Here is a 27,388-nt window from a genome sequence, read left to right on the forward strand (position 1 = left end):
GTTGGGCAATAAAAGAACTACAGCACGGTCACGTCACGTCACCACCGCTAAGCTAAAGGTGGCTAACGTTGGGCTATAAAGGAACTACAGCACGGTCACATGATTTCACGTCACCACCGCTAAGCTAAAGGTGGCTAACGTTGGGCTATAAAGGAACCACAGCACGGTCACATGATTTCACGTCACCACCGCTAAGCTAAAGGTGGCTAACGTTAGGCAATAAAAGAACTACAGCACGGTCACGTCACGTCACCACCGCTAAGCTAAAGGTGGCTAACGTTGGGCTATAAAGGAACCACAGCACGGTCACATGACTTCACGTCACCACCGCTAAGCTAAAGGTGGCTAATGTTGGTCGTGGGGGTATTTATTTACTGACGTATATTTTGTCGTAAAAGAAGAAAACTTTAAAATATCTTCAGACCCAATTTCAGTTCTAGACGAGGAAGTACTAAAATGCTGACTCATTTCTGGGTTTAAGGACTCATTCCTGCACTCCTCGATAGCTTGTTGGTCTGGTGGTTAGCAGGATAATGTGAAAAATCACGATGTCGTATTTTTTTTATTTACTTTTAGTGAAAAAATAGTAGGATTTTTCTTAAAGCACAAGAAGACATTTCTTCACTAAATTAGGACTAAAACCACCAGACTCAGTGACAGTTTTATTCCACAGGCCATAAGACTATTAAACACAAGAACATCCATAACATTCACCTGTTTGCAATTTACAAATGATGTATCACTTGAATATAGACTCTTATGGCAGACTCTATTTTATTGTATTTACTTGCACTATCTTCTCTGTTTATTGTGTTGCACTGTTGGAGGAGCCTGGGACCTAAGATTTTCAACGACGTAACTGTAGCTATGTACGAATGACAATAAAAGCCTGGAAACTTGAATCTAGGAGATTTTGTTTTTCTCTGACATCCTTCTCAACAGTCATGTTTGCACCAACTCAATACTATCAATGTATTTAATATGTTTACAAGCTTTTAAGTACATATATGTGCATGCATGTGTCTCTTTCCGAGTATTAATCCTTACATTTGTCATCGTTCTCTATGTTGGCCCACATTTCCATGACACTTTTTCATGAGTGCTTTTGATATTAACTTCAATGAGTTCAAAGTGAGCCAGTCAGTTTGAAACTCTCATCATAAACAACCTTTTAAACATTGATGTAGAAACACAAACGTATAAATATAAACTGAGTTACAGCTTAAAATGCAAAAGCAAGCCTACAAACAGTTATTAAAAACGTTTTCTGGTTCTTTCTGGAGAATTTCCATCTACTTCACATTTCTAATCCAATATTTCACAGAGGTAGATATTGTATGTTTCAATGCACTGTCATCACATAATGACGATAATTATACAAATAGAGGGACAAAAGTAAAAATGTGCATTGATACCACAATATAAAACAAAAATAGAACAGAATAGTTATATTGTATGCCCATGAGCAACGAGATATGGATATGGAGAGGGAAGTAGGATTAATAGCCGCCGCTCTGTGACTTCCACCCGTTACTGTTTTTATATCCAGGCTAGTGGTCATTACCGTCTGACAGCGGTCTGTCAACAGGAATCTTCTTAGCCTGCAGATTACAATAAACCTGCCTCTGTGTTCTCTCCACGTACCTGTGGAGTGGGAAATGTCAGTGAATGAAGACGTATTTTAGCACTAACAGATGATGTGTTGCTCCGACTGACAGATGCTTTGAGTGCCTCGCTGCTGAGTGACAGCACACTGACAGGGCTTTTTGGTTTCTGTGTGTGTGTGTGTGTGTGTGTGTGTGTGTGTGTGTGTGTGTGTGTGTGTGTGTGTGTGTGTGTGTGTGTGTGTGTGTGTGTGTGTGTGTGTGTGTGTGTGTGTGTGTGTGTGTGTGTGTGTGTGTGTGTGTGTGTGTGTGTGTGTGTGTGTGTGTGTGTGTGTGTGTGTGTGTGTGTGTGTGTGTGTGTGTCGTCTTTTTTTTATATTTCGGATATAACAGACAGGAAGGGACACATCCATGCAGAAAAAAAAGCACCTAGTGGGCATCTTTCAGGCTTGTCAAAAACAAGAAAAAGGCCACATCCAGAAAGCCAAAAATGAGAAATTTGAACCCGAAAATAGCAGCTGTCTTCTGCCTGATTGGAACAAATGTATATGCGTCAAGAAAACAAAGGAAACACAACTGGGACGGGACTATTTGCTGATTCAGTGAAGCGTTCTACCATCTTTTATCATGTCTTTCCTGGACTCAGAAAGGTCATTTTTCTCAACATGTTGCCCATTTCTGCTCTCCTCTATAGTATTTGTCATGTTTTATTTTACTGTTTCTTCTTATAATAGTAATATCATGAGCTTATTTCTTTAAAAAAAAAGCTAAATTCACATCCAGACTGCCAAGAAGGGGAATTTTGAACCTGAAAATAGCAGCTCTTTTCTGCCTGATTGGAACAAATGCGTCAGGAAAACAAGGAGAAAACAACTGGGCCGGCTGACAGTAATCTGGGGGAGAAGCTGTTGTTTGGCAGCTTATACTTTCACTCAAACTGATCCCTGATCTTGCGGGTCGTAATTACGTGCTTCCCCCCCCCCCCCTCTACGATCCCCCCCTCCCCATCCCTTCCTGCTACCATCCCACTCCTTTAAACCCCCTCTGGTATATAAGCAGCACTTAATTGTGAAGGGCTGATCCGGGGAAGGAGTAATCAGATGAGAACAGAGGCGGGGGGGTTTATCACGTGGGTTTACACCGGCTAACGGGGGATTAATAACGTCTTGATTGAAGTTCAGCTCCATGGAAAATGGGAGTTGGGGGGCGGGGGGGAGAGAGAAAGGGAAAGAATACCTTTATGACTTTTACTTTTTCGAATAAAATTCAATAAAAAAAAAAAAATTATAGAAATAATGAATAACATAAATTAAAATAGATTAAATTAAATGAAAATAAATAAATAACAGAAATAAAGTAAATTAAATACAATAAAATAAATAAAATAAAATAAATAAAATAAATAAAATAAATAAAATAAATAAAATAAATAAAATTAAATAAATAAAATAAATAAATAAATAAATTAAATAAATTAATTAAATAAATTAAATAAATAAATAAATAAATAAAATAAATAAAATAAATTAAATAAATAAATAAATAAATAAAATAAAATAAATAAACTTAATTAAATACAATTAAATTAAATTAAATTAATTAAATAAATACATTAAATTGAATACAAATAAACACATTTAATTAATTAATAAAAAAATACATAAATAAATAAAATAGTGGAAGTAAAAATGTGCATAGAGTGCCACATTAAATAAAAACAAATATATATTCAAAAATATGTATAAGTTCAGCTCCTTAGCAAATGGGAGGCGAAGGGAGGGGAGAAAGTCTTACTTTTAGTACTTTATGCCACCATTTTTTACTTTACATTTTACTTAATTTATCCCTTGGGGGGAATTGGGTCTCCTAATAGAGTCTACATTTTTCACTAAAGTTAAATGTAATAAATAAGATAACATTTCAAGCAATAATACTGAGTCAAATCTAATGTTCACATTTAAAGTAAACATTTCAGTCTTCTCAGTGCAGTGTGACAGCAGCCATGTATTGCAGAGTTATCACAGATTGCGTTGCAGTATTTGAATAGTCTGACTAAGTGACAGAAAGGGGAATACAAAACAAAAATGTACAAAGATAGAGAGGCTGGAAAGAGGGGACTAGAGGAAAGGGAGTTAGAGCAGGGAGAGGGAGTGGGAGGAAGAAAGAGCGAGCGAGGGTGGGAGGAGGCGCAGTGTGGGGGGAGAGAGAGGGAACGAGGGGGGGAGAGAGAGGGAACGAGAGAGGGAACGAGAGAGAGAGAGAGAGAGATAGAGAGAGAGAGAGGAAGCCTCCACTGCTTCTGAGCCAGTGAGACGTATGCAGCCGGAGAGGGAGGACGGAGGGAGAAAGAGGGAGGCGATGGCATCTCCAAAAGCCGGCCACATGAGGGGGTGAGGGGCTCGAGAGCAATACATTGGGAGGAGAAGAATATGGGGGGGAGATAGAAAAGGGAGGTTGGATCAGGAGCAGCAGGAGAAGCTCTATTTAAATACCAGGTATCGTTGTTATTAAGAGGTTTGGAAAGTTTGGATGGCAAAGATTGGTTCATGGAAAAAGAGGAGGAAGCTCTCGTTGTTCCTTCTTCTTCTTCTTCTTGTGTTCTGTGAGGAGGCACCATGTTCTCTGACAGCCGGGCTCCAGCACCGGGGGAGCAGAAAGCCTTCAAGCCCCCCCACGCCCCTCACTTCATCCCCTGGCTACGCAACAGCCTGAAGCCCCAGCATGGCGGCGGCGAACTCAACGGACCGTACAAACTGGGCAGCAACAACCGGACCCCGCTGGAGAAAACCAAGGGGATCGGGTTCTTCTCCAAGAAGGGGGATGTTCGGTGCAGTAACGGGGTGTCGAGGATGCTTCCCGTGGTTCTTCGGGGCCACAACATCCTGAAGCAGAGAGAGGACAGTCCTGCGAGGTGGACCCAGTCTCCAGAACTGCATCCACTACCCAGTAAAGAGGACACTTCTTCGGGTACGATCTCCACTTCTGTCCAGGACAACCACACTCTTGTGAGGAACCACCTGAGCGAAGGGACTCCACTCAGGAAGTACGGTCCTCTAGTAAGACCCACTCCTGCTCCTGTGATCGAGGAGCCGAACTGTAACAAAGGGCCCGTTGTGGTGGACTTAGAGCTCAGGAGGGGGTATGCATCCACACTCCGTCAAAGGAGAGACCTCCACTCTTCCAGTTGGGCGAGTCCGGACACTCAGATCGAGAGACAGCATGGCTTCACCTCTAGCTTCAGCTACATCCAGCAGCAGAGCAAGAGCCAGAGGGACCTTAGGGACCCGTCTGAGGGCTTCAACGGGCCCCTCAACAGGGTCATCTTCTCCACAGAGGTTCCTCAGAGGGGCGCCGCGACTCTACGAGCTCCCAGGAAGCCTCGACCCGGCGTGGAGAGCGTGGCGGGTCAGAACCAGACGTGGGTTCAGAACAAGCCGAGTCACGAGGCGACGCCGCAGAGGAAAGGGTCCGGCGGTGGCGCCAGCAGGAAGGTGGTCCGGAACCAGATCAAACGAGTGGTGGACAACCTGGAACAAGTCCTCACCGCGCTGAGGGACGTTCACCAGGAAATGAGAGAGGTACGTTGGTGGATCTTTGTTGCATTTGTGTTGAATTTCTCATTTTCATCTGGTTTTTCATGGACTCAAAAGGATCATATGTTCAGAAAAAGTGCGAATAAGCGATAAAATGTTCCTAAAGGTAAATAAACATTTACATTACATTTTGTTTAGTGGACGCTTTTATCCAAAGCACAATAAGTGCATTCAAACATGAAGAACAAAACTCTAAAGCAAGAATCCTGCATCCTATCTATAAACCCAATCAGATGAAGTGACGCTGCATTAGCTTCACTTAAAGCCACATCCGTTGTAAGTGCTACGTTAACTAGTGACACAATTGGAAATTTTTCAAGATCTCATTTATAAGTAAAAGGACCTGGATATCTTTTTGTAACGCAAACCATCTTGTAATGTTTTCTGAGACAGTTCACCCACTTTTTTTTTCTAACAAAGTTAACTTTGCACTCACTTTGGTTTTGATCGTTGCATGGCCTTGTCCAATAAGGCGCTTTCACACCAAGTACTTTTCCCACAAAGGTTCCTGAGAACTCTTTAGTTCTCATGAACTAAGTACAGATCGCGTTCACACCGGAAATTAGTTCTTGGGGGTGGATTAGGCAAATGAAGCCACTGACGTCACTTCTTCTTCTGCTGCTGCTTTGGGTTTACTGGCAGGCTGCAAACAACTTCACGGCGTATACTGCTGCCCAAAATCCCCGGCCGGAAGTCCCAGGAGTTGGGGACTGGCTTCAGTAGAAGCTGCTGGGACTCCCAGCAGCTTCTAGTAAGCTCTAGTATTTACTCTGAAGCCTTCCGAGTAAATCGCCAGAACGCCGACAGCTCCTCATCTCCACCGCTCCCATGTTTTATTTTGTGTTGTCATAAGTTAGTCTCTCTGCGTTTCTGCGCTGGGCTAACGCTAATGCTAATAATACAATGCGAGGATAATAAAATGGCGGCTTCACAAACGTTTTTGGGAGTTTGACGGGGCGTGGTTTGCATTCCGCCCAGCCAATCAGACACAGGAACCTTTTTCTCCCACGAAAGTCCCTGCTCTCTTGCAGGGACTGAAAAGGGGGTAAAAAAGGTTCTCTAGAACTAATTTAGTTCCTGGGACTTTTTGGTGTGAACGCAACTAAATCGTAGTTCTCAGGAACCTTTGTGGGAACAGTACTTGGTGTGAACGCGCCTATAGATATTTCTTGCAGAGCTTCAGACCTTAATCGGGTTTCCTGTTAGCGTTGGGTCCAAATCGGAAATTCTTTGACATCAAATCGTCCTGTTGGTTAATTCTGACCCTTCTGAGTCACATGACGAGTGAAAGCCGACACCTCTGACTCAACGGAGAGGACACTTTCAGTTTTGTAGTTGTAGCCCCATCTTCTGACTAACTTTTGCATGCTTCACAACGAATTTTTTTATTTATTTGATGAACGTTGGGGTTGATAGCCCTAAAAAATATTGTCTATTAATAAAAATAGGAAAGCAAACCAAAACTTATTCTAATCGGTGTTTGACCGAACATGAACTACCGCGAAAAGGCCTAGTGTGCGATAGCGGTTATTATATCACTAGATAACAGACACTAAAGTGTTCCCAGTTCTGCCTTCCTGATGCTTTCAGTATACCGCTTAACATGTTCAAATGTGTTTCTGTTTCACTATATCTTAATGCTTTTAGTGTTTTTTTCACTTAGAATGCCTTGTGCTGAAAGTTTGCCTTGCCTTACTATAACAATATGCTTGTTGCATTTGAAAAGTGGAGTTTTCTACTGCTGCTCTCTCTCAACTGACTCAAAATCAATGCAGATTCCTACTGCTTAAAGGTAGGGTAGGCAAGAATGGAGAAACCAGCTCGAGTGCGCTACAATTTGAAAATACGCAGCCGGAAAAAATCTGCCCCTTCCTTCAGACTTCCTTCCAGAGCCCCTCCTCCAACACACACGAACGAGCACATGACCAATGAGGGCACGAGATAAGTTTGTGCACAGATGGAAGGCTGACAGGCAGGTAGGCCATCCAGTTACTTTAGCCGGCTCAGATGATTGGTCGTGCTCAGAAAAAGTGTTTCTGAAGTGAATTACCTATCCCACCTTTAAGGCAAGTTAGATTGAAGACGTTTTAATGCCATGCAGATGTACTTTCAAGACCCATTTTCTGCAAATGTATTCTGCTATCTGGATCTGCAAAGGGCATCTAGCAAATTACATTTTTAGATCCTACAACGTCAGAACAAAGCTATCATCACAAATCCTATGTCATTTTTAAGATTTTTGAAACACTGCTGACATTTCAACACCAATTAGGCTCTTATTTATAATAAATGCAATGCTTTTTGGACCTGGGCATCCTGTCTTGTGGAGGTTTTTATCAACCCGACAGATTGTGCAGCCCCACAGAGAGAAGTCACCGCATCCTCTCACGTTATTTCCTGATGCAGGAAATATTCATGCTACAAAAACCTTGAGGGCTCGCACTGTAACAGATAACAATGCAGACTATGAATACACGTCCTCAGCAGAATTAACATGCATTAAAAACTCAGCAGCAGCAGCAGCAGCAGCAGCAGCAGCAGCAGAAGCATTGGGTGAATGCACTGCAGTCTGCAAACTGTTTCTGCAACTCTCCTCCGTCATCTGTCTGCAAACACTCACATAGAGGTGAGTGAGACAATAGTTATGCCCCATTTGCATGATGCATTTAGGGGCATTTAGCAGGGGGGTGGGGGGGGTACTTTAAAAATGTAATCCATTATGATTACCAGTTACCTGTAGAAAAATGACCAGTAACCTAATCTATCACAAAAGGAAAGTAATGTAACCTGATTACTTTCTTTTGGATTATCTCAATATCAAATGCAATGTGTATTTTGTAAGACAACAGACCAACGTGACTTTAGAAAAGAAGATATCTGGGATCAAAAATGTGTCCTTTTAAATATTGGCTAGACCTACAGAAAGGTGGAGCTTACAAAAAAGTGTTTTAGGTTAAGACCATAGGGTTAAGACATGATTTAAAAGCAAACGTTATTTTTGTGCTGATTTGGTTACACGTAGTCCGTTACTCCCGAAGCCTGGACATTATGGGCAAAGCCTTCCTCTCTGCATCTCCCTCCTCCTCCACTTTTAACTCCCCTCTCTCCCTCCTCTTGGACAGATGCTGCTCCAGGCACAGCTGGAGAGCGTTGTATAATCCATTTACGTCTGAGTATCCCTGCCTCGTATTCCTCATCCAGTAAAAGTGACACGTGAATCTCGCCTCTTGGGATCTGATCTGCATGGACATGGTCTAAACCCGAGGTAGTAACCTCATCATCCCGGCTGCCAGGGATTTTTTTCCTGTGTGACAGTATTAATGTAACGCTGATGAAAGAGCATGTAGGCTACACCAAAAGAGGGGAAAGAAGAAGAAGAAGGAGGGGGAGGCGAGAGAGCAGAGAAACTGATATGAAATCCCACATTTTCTCAACAGAGGCGACGGATCAAAGGGAGATACGGCACTAGAGGAGACTTGGTCGCATATTTATTTCAAAGCCCTGTTTTATCATTCTGTTGCATAAAAAGCAACCGCCGGTTTCATTAAATAAGCAATCTGTTATGAAGAGGAATTAGTCTTTAAAGCATTTCTGAGGAAACTAAACAAATATGACTCAAAAAAGAAGCTTACTCTGATGTTCTGCTACGGCCTTTTCACTGTCCATCTCAGAACCCAATTCAAGGTATTGGTACTTCTCACATGTAGAGCTGTCCACGGCCCAGCCTACGCTAACGACCTGATCCTAGGATGGCTTAGAGTAGACGACAGAGTACAGCTACTTGCAATGGGCCTGGTCTACAAGATCCACTACACCTCTATGGTACCCATGTACATGTCAAAATTCTTCCCAAAGGTCAAGGAATACCATGATCATAACACCAGAGGGAGCTCCACAAATCATGTAAAACCCAGATTTGGCACAAAAAAAGGGGAATACACGTTTCGCAATTATGCCACATCAAGGTGGAACGCTCTTCCCACTACTGTAAAGGAAAGTAAAACTATACTTACCTTCAAAACCTCTCTTAAAGAGCACCTTCGGGGGAGGGCATTGCAAAACTGGCTCCGGTAATGGTACAAATCTCAACCTGTCGTACAATGGACAGCTTCCCCCCCCATCTATGTATATACTCACATTTTAGACTCTGTTACTAACTGTATATCTGTAGACTTGGTATGTCTTAAATGTCCGGTTAGGATGTATTAGAACAAAATCTAAAATGTAAATTGTAAATAAGCCATCTGTATGTCAAATATGTCTTATATGTCTTAAATGATATGATGAATTGGAAATGGGGGACCCTGATGTAAACAAGAGGAAAGTCTTTCTCTGGTCTGCATCCCCTTAACAATTGTATGTTTTGAGTTGTACTGTACTGTACCCAATATACAAGCTGTTAATAAACTTTTCAATCAATCAATCAATCAATCCACCCTCACAGCACAACCCGGGCCCTGACTTGCTCTGAGCAAGGCCTCCTACGGGTTCCCCCGAACCAGGCTAAAGACTAAGGGGGACCGTGCCTTTGAGGCGGAGGCCCCAAGGCTTTGGAATAAACTCCCCCACACACTAAGAGCCTCTGTCTCAGTAGAGATTTCTAAGGGGCAGCTAAAGACTCACCTTTTCCGACAGGCTTTTGGGGCGTCGGAGGAGGTGAGTTAGTAGCTGGTTTTCATTGGTGTTTTACCTGCTGTGTTTTATGCTTTTTTACTGTATACTGTAAAGCAATTTGTACATTCGTGTTGTGAAGGGTGCTATATAAATAAAGTTTTACTTACTTACTGAAAAATATGAACCGCTGACTTTAATTCAATGTATTATGTCAACAGATTTCACATTACTGTATTAGGTTAGTTAAAAGCAATAATACTAACTTTGATTAGGTTCAACTTCATATTATTGGTTTCGACTAACCTAATACAGTTATGTGAAATGTCTCTACATAACTCATTTATTAAAGTCAACATTTCTTATATTTTTCAGTGTTGACAGAAGTAAACCTGCACTTTGACTCAAAGCGAAACAACAACAGAGATAAAATGCAGGAGTTTTAAAAACGTACATGAGGTATATCTACAAAAACGTCTCAGCGTTCGTCGGCACTATGTTTGAAGACCTGAGGGGTCAGAAAACATTATAATATACACTCTCGGGAGCTGCAGATTAAAAAAACAAGGTCCTCTGCTTTTCTTTTATCTCGTCTGAATTCTCGACATTAACAGGCAGCACCTGCCCACAGTCACTGGGTGTGCATAAAATCGCTGCACTTCAAAGTAAAATGAAATGCCTCGCCCGAAAAGCTTCAAATACAAAAAGAAAAAGGAGGATAAACCAGGTCATCTTTTGACATCAGCGAGGATGTTGTCGAACACAGAGAACAAAATAATAATTCATCTGATCCAGCAGAGGCCGAGGATTTATCTGTGCACAAAGAGCAGGTGGAGAGATGGGTCGCTGTAATTCCCTACAATCTCTCCTGCCGCCATCAATGGACACGGTGTGTGTGTGTGTGTGTGTGTGTGTGTGTGTGTGTGTGTGTGTGTGTGTGTGTGTGTGTGTGTGTGTGTGTGTGTGTGTGTGTGTGTGTGTGTGTGTGTGTGTGTGTGTGTGTGTGTGTGTGTGTGGGTGGGTGGGTGGGTGGGTGGGTGTGTGAGAGAGAGTGTTTGTGTTTGTGTGTGTGTGTGTGTGTGTGTGTGTGTGTGTGTGTGTGTGTGAGAGAGAGAGAGAGAGAGTGTGTGTGTGTGTGTGTGTGTGTGAGAGAGTGTTTGTGTGTGTGTGTGTGTGTGTGTGTGTGTGTGTGTGTGTGTGTGTGTGTGTGTGTGTGTGTGTGTGTGTGTGTGTGTGTGTGTGTGTGTGTGTGTGTGTGTGTGTGTGTGTGTGTGTGTGTGTGTGTGTGTGTGTGTGTGTGTGTGCCGGTTGACTGATATACAAAAATGTGAAACAAGAAGCCACTGTTGTGTTTTTAACCCCTTTAATATATTGCATTTATTTAATTATAGCAGGTTTTATACATAAATATTCCTGTGTGTGTGTGTGTGTGTGTGTGTGTGTGTGTGTGTGTGTGTGTGTGTGTGTGTGTGTGTGTGTGTGTGTGTGTGTGTGTGTGTGTGTGTGTGTGTGTGTGTGTGTGTGTGTGTGTGTGTGTTACTTTTGGTTCTTTATGTTTATTTTGATGCTAACACTTAAGTACATTAATAAAGCAACATTGTACAAATAACTTATTCACCCCAGAGGGAGATTGGGTTTAGTTGTTGAGTAAAATTAAACAATAGTAACAACAAATATGTTAAAATATTTATAAGACAATGCATACAGTCGTGTATTCATATTAATAATGTGGTTTATGTGCATGCTCTCATTAATTCAATGCACCTAACAGTGGCTCCCCGTGTCTTATATGTTACATAGTGTGTTCTCAGAAAATAAACTCATCTAAATTTAGCAAACACATTTCCCATCGCAGTAATATCCTGGTTTCTGGGCCGAGGTAAACACTTTTTGCAGCTCATGTGACATACTTACAGAGCAGAGCTGTACACCTGGAGAGAGGTTGACATGCTCCAAATTAAAGATGAAGACACGCAAATGCAGAAAGAAAACTTGTAATATTGCATGGAGGCTACAGGACTGAGATGAGATCTTTAGGAGGAGGCTTGAATTGGACGAGAAGCTTTAAAATGTCTCAGGGGACGTTCGTGAGGTGTTGGACCTCTCCTCGCCTTTTCCTTCATTGTGTGTGATCTCACACTACTCTCCTAAAAAAGGCACAACAATGTTAAAACACATTTGAAATGTTAAGTGATTATTCACCAGACAGTCAAGTGATGATTAATCAATTTATAAAAGCATTATTTAGCATTTTTACGTGATTATAATTTGAATATTTTCTGGATTTGGAATGAAAGTAAGAACAAAAATCAAGTGAAAGATTTCAGACTGTGTTGATTAAGCACTTAATCTAGCAAAAAAAAATCAGTAGATTAATCAAAAATGAATTAAGGGTAGCCCAGTGATTAAGTATCTGGCACTTGTAAAGGTGGGTGACGACATAGAAGCAGGAGAAGTAAAGATATCCAGAGTTGAAGTTTCTATCTAACTCAATAGAGTCTTACTTTACATCAATCGATACAGAATATCGTGCTACGAATATATATGAGCTATTGATAAGTTTAGACTTCCTCTCCTCTGTTTCTGATCACCATGCTCTTTATATTAATCCATCACAGCTGGTGCAGCAGATTGACAATCTAACCTCCTCCATTGACCTGAATGGGGGATGAAGAAATTAGTTTTTCAAGCATTTCAGAGGAAACTAAACAAATATTAATCAAAAAAGAAGCTTACTCTGATGTTCTGCTGAGGCCTTTTCACTGAAAAATATGAAACGTTGCCTTAAATTAAATGTATGATGTCAACAAATTTCACATAACTGTATTAGGTTAACCATAGGGATGAAGCCCCTCTGTAATGGGCACACAGCACACACAGTGAAATGTGTTCTCTGCTTTTAACCCATCCTAGTAACAGGAGTCTAGTACTAGGAGCAGTGGGCAGCTATTGCACAGCGCCTGGGGAGCAATTGGAGTGGGGGGGAAGGGGGTGTCCGGTGCCTTGCTCAAGGGCACCACGGCAGAGCCCAGGAGGTGAACTGGGGCCTCTCCAAGTAGCAGTCCACGCTCCATATTTAGGTCTGGTCGGGGACTTGAACCGGCGACCCTACGGCTCACAGTCCAAGCCCCTACTGACTGAGCCACTGCCGGCAATAATACTAAGTTTGATTAGGTTCAATTTATTGTTATTGGTTTCAGCTAACCTAATACAGTTATGTGAAATATATTTCCACCAAAGATACCGTGCTACTACGATGTGTGATCTATTGATAAGTTTAGATTGCTTCTCCTCTTCACCATGCTCTTTATTTTAATCCATCACAGGTGGTGCAGCAGATTGACCATCTAACCTCCTCCATTGACCTGAATGCAGAGGAGGAGGAGGAGGAGGAGGAAGGAGACGACAGCAGCTCAAACTCAGGCTCAGTCTCCAGCGAAGTGACAGCAATCAGCACCAATCACAGAGCTCCAGATCCCGGAGACCCGCCCTCCTGCAGGGGAGACCCTCACCCTCACATCAGGAGTAAATCTCCCCCTAACATGCAGCTGTGCCCGGTGAACTCTGCCTTTTCAGACAGGGGTCGAACTCTAAGGTTTACCTGTAGTTTGGGTTTTTCGCCCAGACAAGGTGGGCCGCTACAGAACAATAATCCCCCTCAAAACGTCCATTTGTCCCCGCAAAGAAGCCTCCCTGTTCGGCCTCCGACGCCAGGACTCTCCCCTCTTACAGTTAACGTCCATCACCAGAACAGCCCTGGATCTCACTCCCCAAATCCTTCTCCTCTTTCTCCGAACCCACCCCCTACTCTGAGCCCATCTGTCGTTGAAAAGGACAAACTTGGGACCCCACAAAGTGACCATCCGTCTGCCGGTCTGCACTCAAAATCTGCAACTCCACCTCCATCTGCTCCCGCAACACAGGCTAAACCTCCCAAAGGTCGCAGGGGTCGCAAACCTCCTCCGTACCCCCACCTCAGGCCCTCCGAACCCGCGCAGAAAAAAGTGCCGGAGCCCCGCACAGCTCCCCCGTACCCTGAGAAAAGGCTCTCGACCACCGTGTGAGACAACGGGAGAGAGGGAGGGAGGCTGATCGGCAACGAAAAGCTGTGACAGTGGAGGTGATTCAAGGCTCGCCACGTTCTCTCCAAGGTGACAGGACGCAGACGCAACTCAGGGTGAGTCTGACCAGACGTCCTTTTCTCCTGTCTACGCTTTTACACAAATCTCTCGAGTTAATGAACTGAAACACATACCAGGGAATCACACAGAGGTGGAAGGTGTACTACATTGTATCTGAGTAAAAGTACTTCTTTGGTACTTTACGCTTTGGTCTTAAAATACCTGAGTTCAAAAGTGTACTTAAGTGGAAGTATTCTGATTCTGATTCTGAAGTACTGGAGAATAATTAGCTAAATGAACTATCAGTTTCAAAAGTATACTCAGTATGCAGAATGTTTTTTTAATCTCAAGATTTAAGAGCATTAATGTTTTAGTAGGTCAATTAGCAGCCACTTTGGGAAGATTAGTAGTCATAGAACCAGAGTTTACATTTTAAACGTTTAAATTAAGCCAAAATATACACAGGGCAGATGGAAGAAGGAGTTTGATTCTTTAAGTGTAAGAATTGTAATGCTTTAGATTGTCAAATTGAAACTATATATTATAGTTATATATATATTTAGAAGCTTTCTAAAAATATGGTAGTTTAAGTACAGCACTGCATGTTTTCATATAAGCATATCATGTGTTTTGTATGGAAAAAATAGGAATAGTATGCAAAATGGCTCTTTCGCATCATATATTTAACCATATTTTGTGTTTTCAAAGATTGTTCAATCAATTTAGGGGAATTAAAAGTACAATAATTGTGTCCGAAACATAGTGGAGGAGAAGTATAAAGTAGTATAATCTGGAAACCCTCAAGTAAAGTGCAAATCTGTCAAAGAAGTACTTACATACTTGATGCAGTAAATGTACCGGCGTCATAACATCTGTCTGGGTTTCAGCTTCGGCTCCATACAGATGCTCTCCCACAGTTAAAGGGCAAAAGGAGACGGCGTAATTAGAAAGAAATATGAAAGTGAATGATAATTACTGCAAGGAAAAAGTAAGAGATGATTACTTTTAGTGCACTTCAGCCAGACACATCCACTCACATGTATCAGCATTGTCTGGGTGGGATAATTGCTGTCAGGAGTTGTGATTGTATAACGAGAACTCGGGGTACTTTGGCTGCTGTGTGAAGAGCTCCCGCTGGGGAACTGTGATATATATCTGGAGACAGAAAAGGTCTCGTGATGAGGGGAAGTGAGCATGGCGGGATGAGACAGGGGCAGCTGGTTATTCGTTGTACCCTTCACCCCCGGTGTTACAGAAATCTCCTCTGCTGCCTCTGGTTTGACCGACCCCGGCCACGATCTCCATCTGTTACCCTGCAAGTGTCAGGAGGTGCAAAGGGAGAGAAATGGGGAGCAGGTGTGTGTGTGTGTGGGAAAGGGGAGATGAAACCACAACCAAGATTATCTGCAGGATTGATTATAACATAAATATGAACAAAATCTATGGCTTATTAATTTAGGTCGTCTAGTGCTTTACCCCTTACTCTTATTTTGGTATTCCTTTTAAAGAATACACAACTGGTGTTATTCTATATTTTCTGTTTTTGTCAACAGACAACTAAAATAGAAAAAGGTAGCTACAACAAAATGTTAATCCCTTGCTCAATACCATCTGAATGTAATAACCTGAATGACACTAAGCCTGTTTGTTCTTACTGATCGATTGTATCTCTAATTCTTCTTATTTTTTTGATAAAACAGGTTTGAATTTTTAAAAACAAATCGAAACATGTTTCAGAATTATAATCAGAAATCACTTCCCCCTGGTGGTGATGGATTTCATTATCGTAAATAAAATAATACTCATAAAGAGAGAGAAGTTAGAAGCACATAGACATAGTAGGCTACTACTACACTATAAACAAATATATATTCATGTAAAACATGTATTAAGATACATACAACCGTGTTATCAGAATCAGAAATGTTTTCGTATCCTCGTGGAAAATTGGGTTTTGGTACATTTAAGAGTAAATAAAATAAGATAAAGTACAGATATGTAGGCCTATAGGCTATAAACATAAGAATTTGAAGTAACAATTGCATATTGTTCAACAATTTATCGCACTGATAATATTGATATTAGTATTTATGCTGAAAATGGGGCTTGTTGGATTAAATCACTTTAGGTCTTGGTCTACAGCTATGGGCTATGCTAGCAGCTCAGTGAGGCTATGGGCTAAAAGCTAACATCAGTATAAACATTCTAACTATGTTTAAATCACATCTCATGTATTAATAATGTAAATCCACAACTGAACAACATTTATATCATATGTCTAGTGCACTTTTAGATCATTTAATTTGGAAAACGTTACGTATTTCTATATCTAAAATACATAGCTAACGCTAGCCGTGTTTCGCTATCTTAGCTTAGCGTGTTGTGTTAGCATGCTATCAATAGCTAACTAGCAATCAACACAAAATGCAGCTCAGGCTGATGTTTTCATAAAATTACGTGGTGAACAAACTTAATTTCTTACCTGAGCCGTACATGGGCCGTGCACAAAGCTGATAGTCATGCTACCCCAAGGATTAAAATATGAAAGTATTAACAGAAAAGGAAAACAGGTGTTAAGCAAAAGTGTATCTAGCTAACTTTCAGACTCCATTTTAGCTTTACTGTTATCATCCCAAATGACTTCCTCACGTCTCTAATAAGAGGAAAGATTGTAGATGTAGGGCCCACTTATATATAATGAGGTGCTGCAAACATTGCTTTTTGGGATCATAAGATAAAGGAGTTGGGGAAACATTTTAGTTACAGTGCATCCAAGGGGGAAAAAGTGTATTTCTGCAAAGAAAGGTATAGCAATCCATCAAATAGTTGCTTGCTTAGTTTAAATCAGGTGGACACCAAATTCAGTAGGACTCATCCTCTGGGGACCATGCATATTTGTATTAAATCTCATTGCAATGTTTGTAGGGATATTTCTGTCTGGATTAGCGGTTTGTTGGCCGATTTATCCCCAGACCTGCTGTTCTTACAGGTCTAAAAATGTTTTGTTTTTAATGCACGCCGTCGTAATGTAAGCCAGTTCTTGGCAGCATCGAGTGAATATATTTTCCTGATGATCGTTCTATCGTGGCGAGTTTTAGAGTAAACATTTGTAGGTAACAGATGGTAAACAGTGGTGATATGTGTTTAGGGTTTAGATGACAGCATAGAGCCACATCCAACTGGCAGTAAAGGAAGAGATATCGTGCTTCAGAGACTTATTACTGACTGGAACAACCACCCCGAGAACAGAGTGTCAGCATACTCTATCTATGGGGCCACAAATTACTTTTTATAAGATGTTGTAAGTACACTTTGGAGACTGGGGAAGATTCCTGGATGACAAACAAAATATGTTGTGGTTTGAGGATCACTGAATAATGGCTATTTTCTGTAAAACAAATACATTTCAGCTAGGGCCAAGGGAAGGGTTGTGTTATTCTGTTAAAAAAACTCAAGTAATCTAATTTCTAAGATTAGACCAATAGAAAAAAAATGATATACTCTCAGATTACATTTACAATAAAAATATCAAATATGAACAAGAACAGACTAGAGTACCTTCGGAGATTATATGATTTTAGAAAAAACTAAGAAATCTAGTGGCTTTTTTTCCTGTGAATGTGAGTTTTTGTTGTAAATCTAGTAACATCTCTGACATTTCTGAATATTCCCTATACAATTCTTTGCATATTCTTCTAACCTAAAACAGTCCTAATGCCCCATTAAAGATTTTACATTTAAGCACTTGTAAATTTCATGTTTACAGTATAAAACATGTCCTTCTTGTATCATAGAACTCAGACTAACTGGTACAAATTGGACTACAATCAAGACCATTGATATTCTCTTGGTTTAACATGAAAGGCATAAATCCCTGATGACTCTATATCTCCATAATCCCACAAAGATCATCTCTCTATATATTCCCATATGTGCTTCTGGATTTAGAGCAAAGCCTCTCCCCCCAGAAATTAAAAAAGAAACAATGGAAGCTCTTTATCTCATGGATGAAACCATTTATCCGAGGACAATGTACGTTAATTGAGTACGCTTGCAGAATACATATTTAAGGCTTATTTTAATATATAAAGTGTCATTTGAAGTCTCATTTGTATGCTGAAAACCAGAATTGGGAATATATTAGTGCTGGTGCTAAAATTACAGTTATTTTAGACAGATGTGACGGGGGCATAAAACACAAAATCTTTCCCTCAGTGTTCACGGCGTCCCGGCTGCGACAGAATATTTAATGTCGCTCTGCTGGCACTCAAATTGCTTCTCTCTTTTCATGTGTACCCTTTAACGAGGCCGTGGGAGGTTCAATCAGATCATGACTGACAGAACGAGACAAAAACATTGAATTATCTCCAGAACAGTGACAACTCGTCTTTGTTCAAACATCCCTCAGGTTTCGTCATAAATCAGAACCATCAGGAAATACAGAAAAAGAGTGAAAGATACAAATAAATTGGTTAAAAGAAAGAATCCAATTGGCTGGATGTTGTAAATGAAATATGTGAAGTTGACATCTTTGAGGAAAAATTAGAAGATGGTAAAAAAAACAGATTTTCCAATTATGTGACAATTAATGTGGCATCTACGGCATCTTATGAATTCAGGCTATTTTTTCTCTTAAATGTTTTGATGGTTTTATTTTATAATTTTTTACAGTATTTTTTAAATTATATTTTCTACGTTTTTTTTGTTTTATTTATTATAATGTTTTACTGTCTTTTGTTATTTAAATTATTATTATTATTATTCTTAAATAATAGATGCATTATGTTTTTAGTTAGTTGTGTGTCCCCAGTAACAATGTCAGGTCTTCAAATAAAATAAATAAATAAAAAGAACACACTAATCAAAAGAAAACATTGAATTAAGACTTTTCAGATTACAAATATGACCGAAAACAATCAATTCATCTAAATGTCGGTCCAAAAGCTATTAAAAACACATATTAGCTTGAATGTGTGAACTGTATTTTATTTTAAACATGTCCCACAAACACTCTCCTTAAAAAATAACCAACACTTTTTGTTGCAGCTTCTGGGAGCCTCAAAAGGAGAAACAAAACGTCCCCCCGGCTCGAGACGGACGAGAATATCCAAACTCCAACTAAAAGGTACGTAACCTCAGAGAGAAATCCCTGCACAGAATCACATCAGCACAATCCTTTAAAATCCAAAATCAATCCCCAGAACTCATCGTGTGGACACATTGGGAGGATCGAACAGGATTGGATCAATGTGAGGAAGATAAAGGAGCTTGTACTTCTGAGAGCTGCAGCACAATGCCCACACATGTGTACCTCTGCTGGAGGAACGGATCACAAGGGGATCAGAAACATGTGATGGCGTCTCATCTTCATATATACTCTAATCCTCAAGTCTTTACACGCCATATATTTGATATTTCGTGTGTTAAACCTCAATATCTTTGTTTTGAAGACTTGAAATACGCAGAAATGTTGAAAAAGTCTTTAAGATAAGGAATTGGTTGTATATTCTGGTAAAATTATGTAAATAAAAGTAAAATAGAGAGAAATGATTTATACTTATAACTAAAAAAACAATCCATAGTCTCCTAACATATATGATATTATTAATGAATCCATTTTATTTGATTTAATTGACAGATTCGTAAAACTGAGTTTCCGTGCAAAAGCCAGGTTTTAAATCGTGTGTTCACCGGCAATGTGATCATACTTTTCTCCGAAATAGGTCTCTGTAATAGAATAACAAAAGGACACATTTATGAGTTGTTTTAAAAACATTTCCATAAAAGAATAGTGCAAAAAACATTTTACATATTGTGTTAACCAGAGAATTGCTCACACGTTTCTAGAAATTGAGTCAATTTGCACGAAAAAAAAGACAAATCCACCAAAAAAAACTTTAAAAAAAAGACCAATGTGAAAACGTATTAACCGAGAGGGAGCATCTGTACTTTAATTATATTCTCAGATCAATGATTTCACATTTAGACTGTTTGAGAGTTATCAAAAAAAGCACTAATCCTCAGTGTATTCTGCACACATTTCTCTTAATATCATTATTCAACAAGTATCCCTTCAGGCCAAAAACCACAAAAATAACAAAACAATTATTCAAAGTCGAACAAATTGGTAATTTATGGGGGTAAAATGTTGGCCTGCAGCGATGTAGAGCAGATGAATAGAAACAGAGCGCAGATCAGAGGAAATGTAATTGTGTGTGTGTGTGTGTGTGTGTGTGTGTGTGTGTGTGTGTGTGTGTGTGTGTGTGTGTGTGTGTGTGTGTGTGTGTGTGTGTGTGTGTGTGTGTGTGTGTGTGTGTGTGTGTGTGTGTGTGTGTGTGTGTGTGTGTGTGTGTGTGTGTGTGTGTGTGTGTGTGTGTGTGTGTGATGACGCTACTGCAGATTATTCACTTTCCTCTCAGGATTACAGGAGATGGATAAATCCCCTCGCTACTCTAAATATGTTATCTATACTCAACAACCCCCCGCCAGGCACAAAATCCTCCATACATTCACAGCCCTCCCCCAGGATCAAGCAGATGTGCTGCGTGTAAATCTTATATCGTCAGAAACCAAACTATGGAAGCTCTTTAATCTTTAAGAGAGTTTTAACTGGGACAGTGAGCAGTAAAATAAAATGTAGATACTCAACAGTATTTTGAAATACATTGTAGAAAACATACAAGGGAATTCATGTACTCAAACACAAAGTACTGCAAAAGCAATATCAGTTTTATCCCATTCATAAATTCATCCTTCATTAAGCTGAAACACGCACTCGGAGCTTAAAAACCCACAGAATATCAGCATTTCTTTGGGCAATAACTGCGCAACGTTTCAATCTATCAAAGATTTCCATTATACAATCAAGACTTTTTAATCAACTGCATCATAAATATCTTTGTTAGATCAAAAATAAATGACATTCTCCTGATTGTTGAGCTCTCAGTTCGTGTTTTTGATCCAGCTGCTGTTAAATCCTTTTCCTCAGTGCTCAGCACTCGACCGAAGTTGCTGTACGTCTGACTTTCTGACCAATCACAGCTCGTCGTGTCGCGTCTGTCCGATGGCGGTGAGCTTGGACAGTTGTGCGCTGAACTTTCCATCTGTGTGGGTCACTGGAGGTCGGAGAGAGGAGAGAACATTACAGTCACGGACGATATTAAAACCAAAACACAGCGTCGTTGATGCAAAGCAGCCGAGTGTCATGTGACTGCAGAGGCAGCATTTTAAAACCTGCAGGACCAGTTTAACGGCAGTAAAGTAACAGATCATTTAATTAAAGGGGCCCTCTCCTGCTGATTTTCAGGTGTATATCAGTATGTAGTGTCTCTACTTTAAAGAGTCCTCTCCTGCTGATGTTCAGGTGTATATCAGTATGTAGTGTCTCTACTTTAAAGAGTCCTCTCCTGCTGATGTTCAGGTGTATATCAGTATGTAGTGTCTCTACTTTAAAGAGTCCTCTCCTGCTGATGTTCAGGTTCATATTAGTATGTAGTGTCTCTACTTTAAAGAGTCCTCTCCTGCTGATGTTCAGGTACATATCAGTATGTAGTGTCTCTACTTTAAAGAGTCCTCTCCTGCTGATGTTCAGGTGTATATTAGTATGTAGTGTCTCTACTGGGACATGTCTTCATGCTTTAATGTTCAAAAAGCTCTTTATTGTTCTCATACTGTCTGTGCTGCAGCACCTCTTCTCACCCTCTGTCTGAAACCAGAGCCCAGTGTGCTCTGATTAGTTAGCTGGCCGGCTCTGTTGTGATTGATCAAGCGCTTAGAGAGGTCCCGCCCCTTAGCCTATCACGTACAATGTGTTGGAGCGTTCGCCAATAGAAGCTTGAGTGTTACATAGTGATGTTACTATTTTTCCGAACTTTGGGATTTTAGAACATTTTACAAAAACCTATACAACACGTTACAGTAAAGGGAAAAACCTCAAAAGCTTAATAGGGCCCCTTTAAATCTGCAGATGTAAATTGTGCGCCATCTACAGGGAGGGAGAGTAACAGCTGCTGCAATTATAACACTATCCAATCCAACTTTACTTATACAGCACATTTGAAAACACCTGGAAATAATAAGCATTACAACTGCAATTTCACTTCTCCTGCTGCATTAGGTGACACTTGTGGTTTCATATTGGACAGATCAAACCAAAATGCAATGGTTCTGTTCATTAAGGCAGGAAAAAGGAACCTGCTCATGGTGTAGTAGAATATGTAGGGGAGGAAAATAGTGTTTCTTTGTTTATTGTTGAATAAGAGGCAGAGGGTCAAAGGAAAACATGTAATTGGATTTCGCATAGTATTTCAGGTCGACTAATACCCTTCCCACGAAAATGACTGCGTGCATGCAGGTTTTTCAGAGAAGCGCTTCTGTTGTTTTCTGCTGTGTCACGTACAAACTCAGCAGAAAGCAGGGTTAGTAAACAGAGGAAATGTTACGGTGGTTGCTTCTTCTTTTATATCTGATGCTTATTCAGTCTCTCTCATACTGTCGAAGCAGAGCTGGTGATGGTTGGAGAGATTAGCAGCAAAGATGGTTTTAATGAGTTTTATTTTGTTTTTGTCGACTTTCAATTAGGTTTGTTTAACCATGATCGACAAGGTACAACAAAGGAGTGTGGGGGCTTTTAAGGGGGCACATTTATTGGATATTTTCTATGTTAATAATTATTATAATTGTTCAAATCAACCCAGTTTAAACTCCTACACTAGACCGGACTTACAAAACCTGAAATCGACTTAGCATTGCAGTGTTTCCCACAGAACTTTATTTTATTTGTGGGGGCACCGCACCCCCCCCCTCCCCCCCCAGGGGACAGGGACATTCTCCCTGGAGTAACCGAGGGCTAAGTGCCTTACTCAAGGGCACACTAGTAGTGGTGTTCAAGGCAGGATTTGAACTCGCAACCTTCCAATCATCAGCCCACCTCACTATCCATTCGACTACCAAAAAACAAAAAATTATAACATTTAAAAGAAAAAATGTTTTATGAGATCCATTTGTGGCGGACGATATTTAATTGTGGCGGCCCGCCACAAATAAATCATAAATGGAAAAACACCATATTGATTATATAACGACTAGGTTTTGATTTTAAAACCTAAAGTTTGGCGTTTAAGTCACTACCATCTTGGTTTCTCGAAGCAAATTTAAGATGAGAGGGTAAAGGAAAGTACATCAAGACACTGAACAAGATATTTAAAACACAAAAACCTTACAATTAGTTTTAATGGGATGAAAAAACACCGTGAAAGGGTTAGACAAAAACACTTTGGTATCGACCTGTCAATCACAAGTTAACCCCGCCTCCCCCTGTCGCAAGTTCGGATCACTTAGTGATGATACTATACCTAAATAATCTGTGGAACCTCAGCTTTAATCGGATATCTTGTATGTGCAGCGACGATAAGTAATAATGGTATCTTTTATCTTGAGTTCTGTGCTAAAGTGCGTTAGCATTTTTCGCTCAGGGCTCATTTTTCACTCAGGGCTCATTTAGATGCTTCTTATGAGACTTGTGTTTTGTTTTGGTAAAAATGGTTTGCATCATCAGTTAGCTGAGATTCTTCCCGTTGATCTGGTATAACACATTAATAGGTTCTTAAATATTAAGATGCCCTGAGACACAGTGTCGTGATTTTTTTTTAGAAAGCCCCCGCCGAGGGGGGCTTTGGGGCTTAACAGGTTAACTACACCCTGATTTATCGTCCATTTTACTCCAAATGTGACTTTATAACGCAAATTGACATCATGTTGCATTAAAGAGGGTTCACGACTAGAGTTTCAGGGTATATGCAGGAATCCTGAAGTCAAATTTAATACCTTTTAAGACCTTTTTTAAGACCCTTTCCATACATTTTAAGACCTCATCGCAACTTTGAGTTCTAACCGGTTACATTGGCGACACACTTTACCTCACATTGACTATATTGATTGTAAGATAGCACAACTAAACAGAGTGCAGACAGACTACTGAAGCCTCCTTTCCACATGAACTTCAACCTCTCTGTGAAGGTCAGGTTTAATGCAGTATGCTGCTTTGTTGCTTCTGTACTCTGTGCTCTTTCATTCCACTAAAACTCATCAGAAACCAGTATTTGACCAATAAACAAAACAATTGACAAAACTTTGAACTATGAATTATATCAAACTTTGGTGAGCTTCAGCGGGGTAATGCCATAGGAGCTCCCTCACAAATACCCAGGGGTTAAATTGGGCTGGGGCTGTCCGGGGCTAAGCCCTGGCACATAGGACGATGCTCTGACGTCATCACCCTCACACATTTGTCATATGTTTACAAAAAAGGATATATATGTTAAGACTTTTCTCGTTCTTAATATAGACTATATTAGGGTCTATATGTGTTGACTTTACTTTAAAATAGCAGATCTCTGTGACCGGATATAGTTTGGCTTAGACTCCGGCCCCACGAGGACGCATACGGTAAAACGCATAGGCAAGCGCAAAAAAGTCTTCCGTTCACACGCATTCGATTCATTAATATGTCCGTTCACACTAGACCGCTGCAAATGCTGGAAATGATGTAGTACATATGTCAGGCCTGTAAGTGGCGCTGCTGCCGCCACAAAATACACCAAAAGCAGCGAAGAAGACCCCGGAGCATGGTTGCCATGGTTGCCCTTCTGTTTATTCTCCGCGGTGGACGGCGTGTTCTCCTGCTGTATCTCTCAGGTAGTCCACCAGCAGATGAAAAACACCCACCTCTCCGCCTCTTCCAAGGAACGAGGGGACCGTGCGGCAGAGTTTCCGTAAAAAAAAATGTTCCGCCGGTCAACATGTCCATTAAAGTTTAAATCTTCCGTACAAAATTAGAAAAGTGCCGGTCAGAGGTCTTCTTTGTTATTTATTGAGCTTTAAAACAAATTGATGACGACTCTGTTCTCTGTATAATAATATTTAATAAACGGTGACTTCCTCTCTTTTCCTCCCCCTCTTCTGACAGCCCAGCAGCAGCAGGAGACGTGGGGAGAGGGAGGCGGGCTATTTCATCGTAATCAGAAAATGATCATATAGGGCACACACGGAGCCGTTGGACCCCCAGAGCGCTGCGTATGCCGGTCTACCCACCTTGGGACCCCCCCCACCCCCCACAGAGCGGAGCAAGGCAACGAAACTTAAAATAAGAAGCAGCATTTTACGGCGCGCTATGCATGGGGCCGCCTTGAGGGGGTTTCCAGACATGTCGTTTCAGTAAATTAAAAGGTGTTTCATGTTGTCGTTGCTGTGGGACTTCTTAATACCTTGGAAAATGCCGTTTAATACTTTTTAATACTTTTTAAAAGCCTTAATTTTCACTAAATTGATTTATCAACTTTTAATACTTTTTAAGACCCCGCGGACACCCTGAGTTTGAGACTATAAATCCATTGTATAAATGTTTACTGAGGTAATAAATCAAGTGAGAAGCAGAGTCATTTTCTCATAGACTTCTATACAATCAGACGAGAGGGTTTTTGCACATATGGCATATTATTTATTCAAAACACTTCGAATGAGTGGACTATACTTGTTGTAACATTTGCTGTTTTGTGCCGGCATACTTTAACAGAGTGTTTCTTGCAATGATCTGATTTGACAACTTGTTTAACCTACATATTGATTACCCCTGATAGCCAGTATTAGAACAACAACAGAATAACGGCGTGTGTCGCTGTTCAAAAGCGGACAATGATAGCCAATGTGTGGTCACGTTGGCTATCATTGCCAACGTGACCACACGTTGGCAATGTGTGGTCACGTTTGGCATAAAAGTATAGAGGAGAGGGGTAATTGTCTTAACTTCGCAGGCTTTGAAAAGCTCTGCTTGGATGCGAGTCAGTTTGTTGGATGTATATTGCATCGTTAAAAAAGCAATTCACCTACTGTACTGCTGTAAAGGAGTTTAAATCTTGACATTATGACTGTAAGTGTTTCCCCCGAGGTTTCTCAGAGGAGGGGGATTATCATAAAGTGTGCGATGGTTGCTGATGGGAACTGAGTCTATAAGCCTGTGTTCTGTCACGACTAATCTGCCGTTACAGTGTGTTGCTGTGTGACTTGTCAAATCCTGCTAATCACAGTCTGGAAACTTGTGCCACAGAGGGGGATTTGTGCAGAAACTGAATAATAACAAACAATACTACGGGGACAAATGGCAACCCACTCACAGCTGGAACGTGCGCTTTTAGAGGCAAATCAGCGGGGAACTGGCAACGTGATGAAGGGGAGGGAGTAAAAGAGGAGGGGGAGATTGACGTGACGAGCTGAGGGAGTTGATTGAACGCTTTGAAAAACACAATCAATGTCTCACCTGTGGACTCTCCGATGGTGAACTCCTCCGGCTTCAAAGGCACGTCGCTGTGTCCTGCACCCGCCGTCTGGGACTGCAAAACAAGAGGAAGACGAGGAGAATAAGAAATCAGGAGGAGAGGAGGAACAGGAGCTGTTGTTATTTCACAGAGGAGAGTAGGAGGATGTGCTGAAGGTCAAGGAGAAGCTGCGCGGGGGTGTCAGGTGATAATAAGGAGTGAAAAAATGTACTTAATTGGAATGAAAACACACCGTGAAAGGGTTTGAATATAAGGACCAAAACACTTTAGTAGTGACCTGTCAACCCCGCCTTTCACTATTACCCTGCTTTATCGTCTTTGTGACTTGAATTTAACAAATGAACATAATTAAGTATTAAAGAAGACCGTAAACTACAGATTAAAACCATTAACTCACTACAACATTGTTTTACTGAAGTAATACATCAAGTGAGAAGCAGGGTCATTTTCTCATAGACTTCTATACAATCAGAGGAGTCGCCCCCTGGTGGCCATTAGAGTGAATGCAGGTTAAAAGCATTTCCATATTTGGCACATATGGCATATTATATATTCACAATACTTTGAATAAGCAGTGGTAGTACATTTACTCAAGTACTGTACTTAGGTACAATACTGAGGTACTTATACTTGGGTATTTCCATTTATGCTACTTTGTACTTCTACTCCCCAACATGTATTTAATACCTTTAGTTACTTCACAGATGTGGATGAATGATATGAAATATAACCAAGTGTTAAATCAGACTTTAGTTCCACCTGGAGTAAATCCACCAGCTACCCTGCAGTATACAAAGTCATTCAAACTAGCTGCACCTTCACCAGCTTTGAGAACACTTTCATGATCAATCATTATAAAACATATCATATATATTATTCTGAAATGGACCAATCTGCACAATGACTACTTTTACTGTCTTTCACTATATTTTGATGAGAATACTTTTCTACTTTTACTTGAGGAACATTTTGAATGCAGGACTTTTACTGTAACAGAGTATTCCTACACTCTGGTACTTCTACTTTTACTCAAGAACAAGATCTGAGTACTTCTACTTTGACTCAAGTACAAGATCTGAGTACTTCTACTTTTACTCAAGTACAAGACCTGAGTACTTCTACTTTTA

General features: G+C 40.6%; 1 protein-coding gene and 2 long non-coding RNA genes across 4 annotated transcripts in view; 1 reads left to right on the forward strand and 2 right to left on the reverse strand.

Annotated features, from left to right (window-relative positions):
* Positions 1 to 17,062, reverse strand: part of LOC307046230 — a 49,524-nt gene extending 32,462 nt beyond the window's left edge. Inside the window, exons 1-2 of the long non-coding RNA XR_013810110.1 lie at positions 16,412 to 17,062; positions 14,766 to 15,242 (exon numbers count right to left, since the gene is read on the reverse strand). This is a non-coding gene — a long non-coding RNA (uncharacterized lncRNA). The remainder of the gene's footprint in view (positions 1 to 14,765; positions 15,243 to 16,411) is intronic.
* Positions 3,817 to 20,219, forward strand: LOC307046204 (uncharacterized protein). Of its 2 annotated transcripts, XM_079692466.1 has the most exons (4): positions 3,817 to 5,182; positions 13,135 to 13,985; positions 18,976 to 19,054; positions 19,131 to 20,219. In XM_079692466.1, exons 1-2 carry the CDS (start codon positions 4,220 to 4,222, stop codon positions 13,870 to 13,872), a joined length of 1,701 nt encoding a protein of 566 aa, XP_079548592.1. In that variant the 5' UTR covers positions 3,817 to 4,219; the 3' UTR covers positions 13,873 to 13,985; positions 18,976 to 19,054; positions 19,131 to 20,219. The 2 variants fall into 2 exon arrangements, with proteins under 2 accessions (XP_079548592.1, XP_079548591.1); XM_079692465.1 differs by having other exon boundaries at positions 18,976 to 20,219.
* Positions 19,855 to 27,169, reverse strand: LOC307046226. The gene is made up of 2 exons (XR_013810098.1): positions 26,243 to 27,169; positions 19,855 to 21,044 (listed from the first exon to the last, which is right to left on the reverse strand). It is a non-coding gene; the product is annotated as an uncharacterized lncRNA (long non-coding RNA).
* Positions 27,170 to 27,388: the final 219 nt, after the last annotated feature.

The sequence above is a fragment of the Notothenia rossii genome (assembly GCF_949606895.1).
Source record: "Notothenia rossii genome assembly, chromosome: 1".
NCBI lineage: Eukaryota > Metazoa > Chordata > Actinopteri > Perciformes > Nototheniidae > Notothenia > Notothenia rossii.